Source organism: Neopsephotus bourkii, unplaced genomic scaffold (genome assembly GCF_033783945.1).
Source record: "Neopsephotus bourkii isolate Nb327-2 ecotype Australia unplaced genomic scaffold, CSIRO-AGI_Nbou_v1 NB_855, whole genome shotgun sequence".
Classification (NCBI taxonomy): domain Eukaryota; kingdom Metazoa; phylum Chordata; class Aves; order Psittaciformes; family Psittacidae; genus Neopsephotus; species Neopsephotus bourkii.
The window spans coordinates 2,269,747-2,282,097 of NW_026901351.1; the positions used below are offsets into that span (position 1 = coordinate 2,269,747).

A 12,351-nucleotide genomic window follows, 5' to 3' on the forward strand; every position below is an offset into this window, starting at 1 on the left:
TGATAATTTTCATTCAAAAAGTGGCTGCACCACAATAATTGGCTTGTGTTGGTGATTTGCATTGATGGGCAGAACTCCAGGCAGAAGAACCCTTCCCTTTCTTTGTTGAAGCTGGGTCACTGGTGAGACCACAAATGAAAAGTTATGGGACAAGAGCATAAGCAGGAACTTCCATTTAATCATAATAATGAAATCTTTGTGTTTGAGTGTTGGCTTCTGGTCCTTGCACCAAAGACATTTCTTGCACGAGACAGCTGTGAAATGCTTACTTCAGCAGCAATGGGACTGAATACTTTTAATATATCTGCAGATATCCTATAACTAAAAATTGTACTTCAAGAATTTTACTTAGGCTACTTTTGTCTATTATGTCTCTGGAGAATTATGAAGATAAAAGTGAAATTAGCTACTTAGAGATGAAGTGCATTTCAGTACATTCTGCATCCTGCAAAACAATCTAAATAACTTGCTTACCAAATAAGTTTAACATAATAACCACATTAATGTGAAGATAAGTTAGAGATACTGCTGTCTGTCAAAGAAAAAAAAATCATCTTAATATATTGCATGTAATACTCGGGTTTTTCTGCTAACTTGTACTCACTGAGAATCTGTCTAAATGGCTTCAAAGCTGACAGAAAATTTGAAGCATCTTATTTGATAAAACATAAAATGTAGGGTGCTGTCTATATTTTGATCTATTTAAAAGAGAAGGTGAAGAGCTATACTTGGCTATATTTTATGTTTTTTCAGGACTGACACACTGATTTATTATTTATTATGGTCTGGTTTAGTTTTTTGTTGTTTTGTTGGGTTTTTTTTCCCTTTCAATTGCCAGCATGTATTTGTCAAGCTGCTGAAAAATACTGAAATTGTATAACTTTTTTCTCCCCGAGTTTGTTAAAAATGCTTAACATGATACATGACTGAAAAGTGACTTCCTCCCCTGTTTGTTATGTTGCAATTAAAACAACAGATTAGTGTAGGTTCTCTTGTTTTTAGTGCACAAATTGATTGAAACTTCCTATATGTGCTTGTCTTTCCCACAAGGCTTAATGGGACCTTTAAAGGAAAATAAAAAAAAAAGTCGCATCCACTTACTGAAAGTGTTAACTGAAATATTAATGTGAGATGCCAATTTGATTCAAACCTTATCTCCTGGTTGAGATGTAAAACAATGAAAAGTGACAATGGCATGCCTTCAAGATAATTTGTTATAAACATATTTTTTAAGTCTGTGTGTTTATTATATAAATATGAGACACCAGACTGTCCATTAAAATTAGGCTTTCACCTCCCATTTCTCAATCCCAATTTATCAGAAATTCACCCCCTATGAAACTCTTTATGATCCCAACAGGCCTGATTCCTCTCACTTGTTTTATTTCTAAACTATAAATATTGTTTTATTCGCTCCTTAGTGTGGAAATTTGGCTACATCCATTTTACATGCTTACTGGAGTAGAAAACTGCCTAATCAGACAGGAAAACAGTTGGTGGTGTATAAATCAGGGCTTGCCGGGGATTTCAAAGTGTGAAACTGGCAGACAAGCACAAATCCTAGGAGTTCCGCCTTTTTCCAGCTTCCCCATAGAGTTTTCACATGGCAAATCTGATCACCAGAGCCATCTGTATAAATACATGGGTGTGTTGTCCTGAATTAACACAGCACCTCTACTGGGGAATGTAATTAGGGCCTTTTCTTAAATTTCCCCACCAGACTGAGATATCGATTTATATACTGGGTATAAAAATCTTCATTTTGATGAGGAAATCAGTAGTAATATGTGTTTTACTACCTACTAGTCTAACAAATTCCAAAGTTCAGAGTGCTCCTTTGGTGATGCTACAGAGATGAATTTGCCCTCCCTGTCCTGCAGATCAGTGACACAATAATATTAAAAGAAATGCTGTACTACAAACAGCTTTTCTTGTACTCAAAGAGAAAAAAAAAATTGAAACAAAACAGAACTTTTCATATACAAACGGTTTTACTGTTAACATTGCCTGCTCTACTCAGTTGACATTCCTTCCTAGCATTCATGTTGAAACAGAGTTAGGTAAAGATTCATGTTGTAGTGGTGACAGGAGGAGTTGTTACACAAGATGTAAAGTTTCCCTTGGATTTCATGTCACGATTTTTTCTCATTATTTAAACAAGAACTACATTGAAGTGGTGCAAGTACCAGGCAATAAAGATTTCCCTTGGTGCTGACAAACTCTGAGACCGCAAACAGAGGTGCTTATATGCCATAAGAGATATTGCATAATGTTCTTTTCTGTTAGGCTAGGGATTGCTGTCACAAAGGAAACATCTTTATATAAGAACTACTATTATAGAAAAGAAAACATTTAGTTCTCATTATATATGAGGATTTCACTTCCAGCATATTTTATTCAGTAATGTATGGAAACTGTTTCTAAGCATGCAGCTTTTAGCCTACCTTATTTATTAAAATGCTTTTGGAATTTCTTCAAATATTGTCAGTAATTCTGCTTTATTATTTAGTGATGCCATACTAAAATGGAGGGAATATATTGCTTGATTTTATTATTTTGTTTTGTTTTAAAGGGAAAGTAAGACAAATACATGTTTTGTGGAGAGATCTGAGAAAGCTTTTATAACTGGTGTAGATAAGATACCTACATGTCTGATTTTTAGGTAGTTTACTGAGCCCATTTGTAAGTGTTTTGGCAAGTGAAAAATTCTATTTTGTGGCTATGGGGTGTGGAAAAACAAACAAAGGAAACAGGAAAAGAGTTTTGCTGCAGTTCTTCTGTGGGTCACTGGCGTGGGAATTGAGGTGCACACAATGTGTTAATTGTAAAAGGAAAAGTTGGAGACAGGAATTGATTTAAACTGTAGGTGTCTGTATCAGGGGAACAAACACAAATGTAAACCCTTCAGCCATATTGGTCAAAACACAAATAAGGTTAGACAACAGTTTTGGTACTTCAGCGTTTAAGAGATTGGTAGCAATTTTTTGGTGTTCCCAAGATCACTGCAAGATGATGCTATAAATAACAAGAATATTTTATATTAACGAGCAGACTCTTTTTCCTTTCAGTAATATGAAGTAGGGTTTGAAGTACAATCAATAGGGATATTGAATAATGACATTTCCACTATTTTTTTTTGATTGAGACCACTTTCCAGTAAAAAGGTCTGAAGCAAAGCTTTCTACTGCATACAAAAATTATAGTAGCAGAAATATTTTCCTTTTTTTAAAATGAAAATATTGATTACAAGCCACAAAACCTGAGCTGTTCTGCTGTTCTTATCACAAATTTTCTGTTAATTTTTAGAATTTTTATTTAAAAGTGTTTTGGTGTTGTTTGGTTTATTGGTTGTTTGGGGCTTTTTTTTCCAAAGCTTTGGACATTGTGAAAGATCTCTGTCTAAAAAGCTGTTTCGAATACTAAGCTATTTTAAGATAAAAATGTTTTGCAGTCTTGAATGACTGAGTCCTAGTAGTGTACATGCTTTGGTGACTGGTTGCAGCTCTGGTTACTTCTACCATGAACACTTATGAGCAACTTTGCAGTTGCCATTCTCCAAGGAAAATGTCTGGACACAATGAAGAGACAGAAGCAAGGGTAGGCTGACAGCTGAAAGGTAGATGGGTAGGTGGACTACCTGCCACTGGCCTTCTTCATTGCCTGTTAGGAATTCTTTTGAACAGGCTGTTATTAAACCACATTAAATTTTGTTACAAGTTGATTCCTGCAAATTTCATTCCTTTCACTGTGATTGCAGTAAGTTCCTGTCAGCCTGACATGACAGGGTCAGAATCTTACCTGCAAAAAATTTCTCACTGTCCTAGCCTTGATAATTTACTTTGGTGAAAGATCTTCCAAAACTCCTGTTTTGCTCCAGGTAAGATGGCAGAATACAGAAAAATTCAACAAAATAATTATGTTCTTTGCCATGTGGTGTTGCTGGCATTCAGATTTAGGAGCTTTTTCAGTTCTTATTTTTGTTTTCCAGATACGGTATGTTTCTGTTCATTAGAATGATATACGAATAGATGTATAAAATATATGTTTATAAAATAGTGATCAGATTTTTGACACTGTTGTGGTTTAAACCCAGCCAGACAGGTCGTTCACTCACTCCCCCCCATCTTGCCCTCCCGCTCCTCCCGGAGGGACAGAGAGGAGAATCAAAAAGAATGCAACTCCCAGGGGTTGAGATAAGAACAATTTAGTAACTAAGGTATAATACAAATCACTACTGCTACTGCCAATGACAACAATGATAAGAGAAAATAACAAGAGAAGAGAATGGAATACCACCCGCCAAAAAATGAGTCCGACCCAGAAGACCCTGTGCCCTTTCGGGTAACTCCCAGTTACATCCTGGGCATGACGTGCTGCGATACGGAATACTTCTTTGGTCAGTTTTGGTCGGGTGTCCTGTCTCTGCTTTCTCCCACCTTCCTCTCCTCCCTGACAAAACATAAGGCTCACAAAGTCCTTGGCCCAACCAGAAAATCATTGATATCAGCTCTGGTCCCAGGCTGAAAATCAAAACACAGCACTGCACCAGCTACCAAGAAGGAGAAAAATGACTGCTACTGCTGAACCCAGGACAGACACAAAAAGTTTTCCACTGACAACATGATTTTCTGTTTTAGGAGTGTGTTAAATATATAGAAGTAAACTTATTGATAGCTAAGGAAGCTTCTAGAAATAGCACCCTGTACCATTTTGGTGACAAAAATATTTTTGATGTGTTTTAGCCAAAATGATGATTTTATAAATTGCGAGTTTTAGCATGCTGGATTTTTGCTTGGTCAGGTACAGGGTGCTGTGGTTGTAATGCACTTATGATTGTTATCTCAGATGATATTCCCATCATTGTGTATATCTTTGCAATGGAGGCAACCTTGGCCAAATAATGAACCAAAGTAGGCTTAGGCATCAATTACTAATTATGCTACGGAGAAGATATTTCAGTAGATTTGTAAATGTCATCACCCAAAGAAAGTATTTTTAAAGGATGAGAGAGGTTTCATTTTCCAAAGAAAATACTTTCTCTAGGATTAGACAGAAGTATTTATTTAAAATTCTTCATACATTTCTTTAGCATACTGATGTATTATATGGACTTTGAAAAGATGAATTTTAGTTTTTAAATATGAATTTATGTATTGTATATTGAAGACTTGAAGGACGTTTTACTGTATCTGTAGGCTAAAAGTGAAGACTGCTATTCCTTAGTGATTGCCTGTTCTCCTAGCACAGACTTGGTTTATTTTCACAAAAATTGTTAAAAAACTGAGCTAACAGTATATTAAACCCAAGTAGATCAAAGTTAGGTGTGGTTTAATAGATAAATCGCTGCTCTCTCAGGTGCTGGGCTGCACTTCAATCTGACATTCAACTCATTGAATTCATTTAGTGGTCGCATCTTACATAGCTTAGAACAGTGGGATTTTCTGCTTAAGAAAGGTGGGAAATGGGGCTAGCATGAATGATGAATTGTTTCTCACCTTTAGGTGGTCTTTTCAGGCTTGAATTTATTTGAGGGAGAACTGAGAAATACATAGTGGCCTTACTTAGGTTGTTCTTCTGCGTTAAACAAAACAAACTTGTCCCACTCTTCTGCTTTTCCAAGCAAATGTGTGCAGGATTTTGAGACATATTCCAAATTATCTCTAAGGAATTTACTCATTTATATACTCCTTTATTTACAGAAATGCTTTACTTAACCTATTAAGTAGAAATACTTTTAGCTTTTGCTAAAGACAAAAATGAGCAAAATGTATTTTTTCCTTTTATTGTGATATTTGCCTGATTCATAAAAATTTAAATACTTCTGAAGAACATCCTGTATATACTTTTTTAGTCCACATCTACTTTCACTTTCACAAGTGTGAATTAAACATAAATGGAACTGGAGTATTTTAGGCTTTGCTCTGTAAACCTGAAGTTAATAAAAATCCTTGTACTTTTATTTATCTAGATGATGGGACTGCTGTCATGAGTAATGATGGTCTGCCTCCTTAGTGAGTTGTTTGCCAGTATTATCTCTATTATTATATTACAGGTCACCCACTTCAAAATTATGAGTATTAAATTTACTCATTAAATTCTGTAAAAGTGTCGTGGTTTGAACCCATCCAGACAGCTTGTTACCCACTCCCCCCCTTCTTACCCTCCCCCTACTCCTGGGAGAATGGAGAGGAGAATCAAAAAGAAATGCAACTCCCACGGGTTGAGATAAGAACATTTTAGTAACTAAGGTATAACACAAATCACTACTGCTACCACCAATGATAATAATGACAAAGGAAATAACAAGGGAAGAGAATACAACACCTCATCACCAGCCGACCGATAACTCGCCCCCCCGGCCCGACCAGGCACCGACCGATACCTCCTCCAACCCTCCAGTGCTAGCCCTTCCAGGTAACTCCCAGTTACATCCTGGGCATGACGTGCTGTGGTATGGAATACCTCTTTGGTCAGTCTGGGTCAGGTGTCCTGTCTCTGCTTCCTCCCAGCTTCCCTCCTCCCTGGCAGAGCATGAGGCCCACAAAGTCCTCGGCCAAACCAAAACATCATAGTTTTTCAGCTCTGTTCCCAGCTGAAAGTCAAAACACAGCACTGCACCAGCTACCAAGAAAGAGAAAAATGACTGCCACTGCTGAACCCAGGACAAAAAGACAAAGTGATAGGTTCTTAGTTTTGTTTCTTAAGGTCTAAGCATTTTTATTTAGCTGCCTTTTTTTTTTTTTTTTTGTCTTAATTGCAAGACATAATCAGATAATGGTGACTAAATACAATTTTAGGCTATATCTTGAATAGAAACACTTTTTGGTCATCCAGTAACTGCATCTATTTCTGACTGATGATTTTGTGTTTGGGATTAAGCAATGGTTGCTGTGTTTGGGTATCCACACACTTCCGTTGAGCTAACCAAAGCACAATATTTAGAGGTAGTGTTGGCTTTCCTATGGCTCCCTAAAACAGGTACCTAATTTGCCATAAACCCTGGTGACACAAACTTAATTCATCACCATTTTCTGACAAAGTTTGAGTCATTAGAGTGTTTTTATGTCAGTCAACACTTTCTGTTATATTTTGGTCTGGTACAAAGATGGTCAAGGCTTGGATTTTCTGTACTGCAGCATCATTGCCTTAGATCAATGCTCTACTATGAGTTTATGCTGGTCTTCTTTCTTTTCATACCTCTGAGTCATGCCAGTTTATTTGTGACTGCATGTTGGATCAGATTCAGGAGCTGATCCAGTGAAACTAATTTAGAAAAACAAAACAAAATTAGTTTTAACTTGCATCAGTTCCCAAATCAGGGGTTGTTTTTTTTTTCTTCTGTTTCTGCATTTGTGCTGTGGTAAAAGCAGGTCACTGATACAAGAAACGAACAATCAAAGCTACTGAAGGAGGAAGGAGTACTTGTTTCTGGGTTAGTGCCAGCTATTTGCAGATGTAAACTGTACAAATAATTGGGATCTTAAAGTTACACATGCATATTCATTATCCCAAGCAATGCCAACGGATACGGATAGAAAAATGTTAGTGAAATTCTTTTAAAAGTGAAACGGTTCAGGCAAAAACATGGCAGTCTTGTTTTTTTATGCAATTCTTCTTAAGATGAATGTCCTCTTTCCCATTTTCTTCCCTTTTTCCCCTCCATCTTCATATTATACAGTATTTTCAGATTCATGGAAACATTTTTTTCAAGTTCGTTACCAACCTTGGGCCTCTGGAGTGGATTCTTAATACTCCCAGTCATCACAGAGTTCATCATGGTAAGCTAAAAGTGTAAACTCTTACTCCTTACTGGTTTTTTTTTTAGTGATCAGTATTTATTTAATAATAATTAGGGACTGGAATTGTTTTGTAAAGTAGCTTTACAGAAGGGTTTAAATTTTGATCATTGCTTCAAAAAAAGTCCTTGTTAAGTTAGAAATTTTACAGTATTTTAAAACTTTTTTTAGAACTGATATTTAAAGTTTTTACATTTAGGATTAATTACTGAGCAGAAATTAAGACAGGATATTTAAAGACTTTCAGCAAAACAGTTCAGTGTTTCTAAATATGAAGTGTGAGAGAAAAATATCTCATCCTTCCGTGACTACTAAGACATCATCAACTTGTCAATCACTAACATGCTTTTTCATTCAACTTCAAACAATGAATGTGTGAAAAGGCACGGTTACCTTTTAGAAGAACTGTTGAATGTTTTAGTGGAATTTGGTTTCAGCTTACTGAATTATTGAAAAATCTCACTTCACACAAGTGCATGATGATTGATTTTTCGTCAATATTCAGAGACATTCCAGACCATACTGCATATTTCAATTTGATTAATAACTCCATTGCATACTGAAAAATGTCATGATCATTTAAGAGGAATAGGAGTGGATTTCATAGATATCCTTAGGTCATTCAGTGTGCAGAGATAACAAGTAAAAAAGTATTAGGGGAATGGAAGAACAAAATAATTGGAAACAGACTCAAATGCAATTATTGGTACAGAGGACTTTATTAATATTTATTATACCCTCCAAGTGTAAAGTGTTTATGGCACTGTGTAGACCTTTTAAAAAGACTGCAATGCTGTAAGTGTCTAATCCTTAAAATTTGCACAAGTACTGGTAATCCTGGAGGGACACACTTTGCTCTTGTTTGCTGTGCTGTAAATCCAAACTAATCCCATGACCCTGATCAGAGTTAAGCAGAATCACCCTGGAGCTGATCAAGTGCTGTATAGTTTCTTCAGACAGTCTCCACAAACCTGGGGATATGTAATCAGTGTTTCTTTGCTTATACTTTTGATAGAAGACCTATACTATATACAAATCCATTTCCCCAGAAAACAGATAGGAGGATCAGTTTCCTCACACTGAAGTTAATTAATAATAACGAAGGCAGCATCAGAGAGTGACATGGTTTAGTGGTGTGGTCTTGGCAATGGTGGGGTAAAGGTTGGACTTGATGGTTTTAAAAGTGTTTTCCAGCTTAGTTGATTTTATGGTTCTATATGGAATAAAAGATAGAGACAGCTGAAAGCCATTAATGAGATGATTGTGCATAAATGTATTTAGCATGTATTTTCTTAGGTAAGAAATGATGAAATTATTTTCTTGTCTGCTATTTAATTTGACTTTATAAATATACTTTGAATTGAGTTTACTCTCCAAATTAATCCTTCCATTTCATATGAATTTTGGGTGTGACACATTTAATTACTATGTTTGAATCTAAGTAGAAAGATAACAATTAAGAAAGAAACAATTAAAATATTAGGAGTGGTGGGTTAGCTACCTTTTAATATTTTTTTTGTTTATAAATTGATGCTAATGCTGGAGATTTCATAATTCAATAACATGTATTCTTATATATGAAATTACTGGTCTCATAAATGACTTTTATAATAGGTCGAAATCCTTATTGCATTGACAAAAATTATGGTGGCACACTCATTATCTGGGACAGGATATTGGGTAAGTAAAATAAGGTGTTCTCTCTCCTGTTTAGTTAGTGTGGCAAAAATACGTATACTTTTGAATTTGATTGTTGGTTGTTCTTTTTTCTTATTTCATCAGGAACATTTGAGGCAGAAGATGCTGAAGTCATATTTGGTTTAACACATCCAGTGAATTCATTTGATCCCATCATGCTCCAGGCGCTATAATTTGTGTCACTGACTGTGGTATCTTTAACAGGCACTCACATTTGAAATAAATTCCTCTCTTAGGCACAGTTGAGGCCATCCTTGCATTGATGCACAATTAAATAACCTACCATTTCTTCAGTATTTAATTACAAAACAAATATTTCTAGTGATTCATTGAGCATATGCAGAGTGCGTAGTCAACATGAAAAAATAATACAGTAAAATTAATAACTAATTACAATAGTACTATAACAGGCCTTGGACTGAACAATTTCCATTTTGTTATATGCAGAGCAATATGCAGCGAAGCAAAGACAAAAATACATGTTTAACCTGTTGTCTTCTCTAAATATTGATATTTCATAAAAAACTGCATGTTGCAATACCTTTACTATTTTTATCTCTTCTGCTTATTTGCTGTTCAGAGTACCCCAGAATGTTTTTGTTGACATCATTGTATGGCAACCATCATGATATCAGCAAAACCTGCAGAATAGGTTGAATATAGCTTTTTAATTAAAAAATAAAACAACCAACAAACAAAAAAGCAAAAAAAACCCCATCCTTAATGTGGTGCTTCTCAGATTTATTGGTCCAGGCTTCACTTAAACTGGATTAAAATTTTCTGTAAAAACCTCAGGGACTGAGTAGTATTGAAGTCTCCACTTGCTTTTCATGACTGTTCACCCCAGAAGGTATCTCAAAGAATAAGAAATTCTACCTGAAAGTGTGTCTAGGCTGTAAGCTGGAAGGATGGCCAGAGTCTGTGCAGTTATATCCATTACAGTCAGATATTCAGTAATATTGTTATTGAGAATATGTCATGTCAAGGTCCCCATAACAATATCCTAAGTTAAAACTACCATAAATATAGCTATACAATAAACTGTTAAGTACTCTGGATTAATTACAGGTGAGACAGATTTTCTTCTGAGCTGGAGTCATTGTAATCCTCACTATAAACCAAGGACTTGACATGGTTCCTACCTATTTTTGTCAGGGTTTCTGAACTTCTGACTGTCTTCATCTATTCCTAACTTATTCTCTCTACATACTCAAAAATTCTTTTTTAACTTTCAAGTAAATAATAACACATAATATTTTATTAAATTTTATTTTACCAACAATGAAAAATTACTTGCTCTTTTTATCAGTTACGTCCTTTGGCTCATATTTGGAACACATTTTGGGCCACACCTGGATTCTTCAATAAGCTTTCTGCCCTATTCAAAGGGCCAGGCTGGGGACCAGGCAAACCTAGACTTGGCCTTCCTGAGGAAATCCCAGTGGTAAATAGAACATGCACAGGTTTTTGTCTTTGTGTAATTTGCTTGGACCTCTTAATGCTACTGGATCACTATTAAAAACTCTACACATGCTATTTGAAATTAGCAAGTTAGCAGTCATAAAGCATAGGGGAAGATGAAATGGGAACAGAAACTGAAGGAAATGAATGGTTTAGCTGTGTGTTTTTATTTGAAGGAAAAATTATTTTTTTTTATTTATGTTTTCATTATTCATTTCCTGAAGAGATTTCAAAACTGTTCTATAGTGTACGGTACTTTTTCTTTTAGCTGTTAACATACACACACAGAGCATTAAACTCTGTCTCACACTAGGTAGTATATAAATCTGATAGTGAATTACTTTTGTGCAATTATCTATGTCTCTTAACCTTTTTTGTGTTTGTAAGTATAAAGAATACTAAGAAATAACAGGCTTGAGCAGGTCATTGTCAAAAGCTATTATCTGTTTTGCTTCATGCAGATCACTGGAAAAGAAGTTCCCTTCAATCCAAGTGTACCATTTTATCTTGATTGCTATGCAGTTGTACATTTTGCTGTAATAATGGACTTATATACGAACTTCTTGCTGCTGTGACTGTAAGTAATCTCTATCTTTATAAGACAGTATCTCATGCTAAGTTATATCACACACAACATGTTTAAGTAATGAAGCATTGAATAGAGGCTCTACAGCCTGACTCATATCTTACTTAAACTACTATAATTACAACTAGATTCTGTAAAAGGAATCAATGTAAATGGATAAATATACCATAATAAATATAACATTTTATATTATTTACTAAACATTATTTAGTAACCATTTCAATTAATTATAGATGAATATGCTTAAGTTAAACAATTAAACAAAAAAAATAATGTATGTTCCATAGAAGACATATATGTGAACTTCAATTTTTAGGACCTCATGAGAGGAAAAATGTACCTCAGGCGTGAAATTATGTAGATTTTAAGATGCCAAGGTTGTTCATGTTGTTAATTGCCCAGGCTTCAGAAGGAAGATTGCAAAGGTTTTATCATGGTTGAAGACGGAGAGCTTGGTTCAAAACTGGAGTTCAAAATTGGAGGAGCACAGACTCAGGGCAAATCCTTTTTCCCGTTTTGAACATAGAACAGCATTGATAGAAAAAGAGCAGGGGGAGGTACATATTTACCACCTTGCATTTGGACTGATAAGATCTCCCTTGTAATATGATATGGTTCCTCCATCGATACCTGGCAGTCCGTGAAGGTGAACTATGGGGCCACTTCTGTCTTCAAGAAGCAAGACATTAACTGCTACTGTGGCTTCAGCCTTCCAACCTCCTTTTCATTCTTCCACCCTTGACTACTCTTTGTTCTTTAATAAAGCTAAGATCCTCTAGTTATGACGACTAGGTCCTCTAGTTATGAAAC

At 35.4% G+C, this 12,351-nt stretch overlaps 1 protein-coding gene across 1 annotated transcript in view; it reads left to right on the forward strand.

Moving 5' to 3' along the window:
• The window catches only part of AGMO (alkylglycerol monooxygenase), a 200,800-nt gene that overhangs the window by 94,627 nt on the left and 93,822 nt on the right, over window positions 1-12,351 (forward strand). Inside the window, 6 exon segments of the mRNA XM_061356457.1 lie at window positions 7,712-7,778; window positions 9,411-9,476; window positions 9,579-9,658; window positions 10,804-10,938; window positions 11,417-11,507; window positions 11,510-11,532. Coding sequence (XP_061212441.1) covers window positions 7,712-7,778; window positions 9,411-9,476; window positions 9,579-9,658; window positions 10,804-10,938; window positions 11,417-11,507; window positions 11,510-11,532 — 462 coding nt within the window.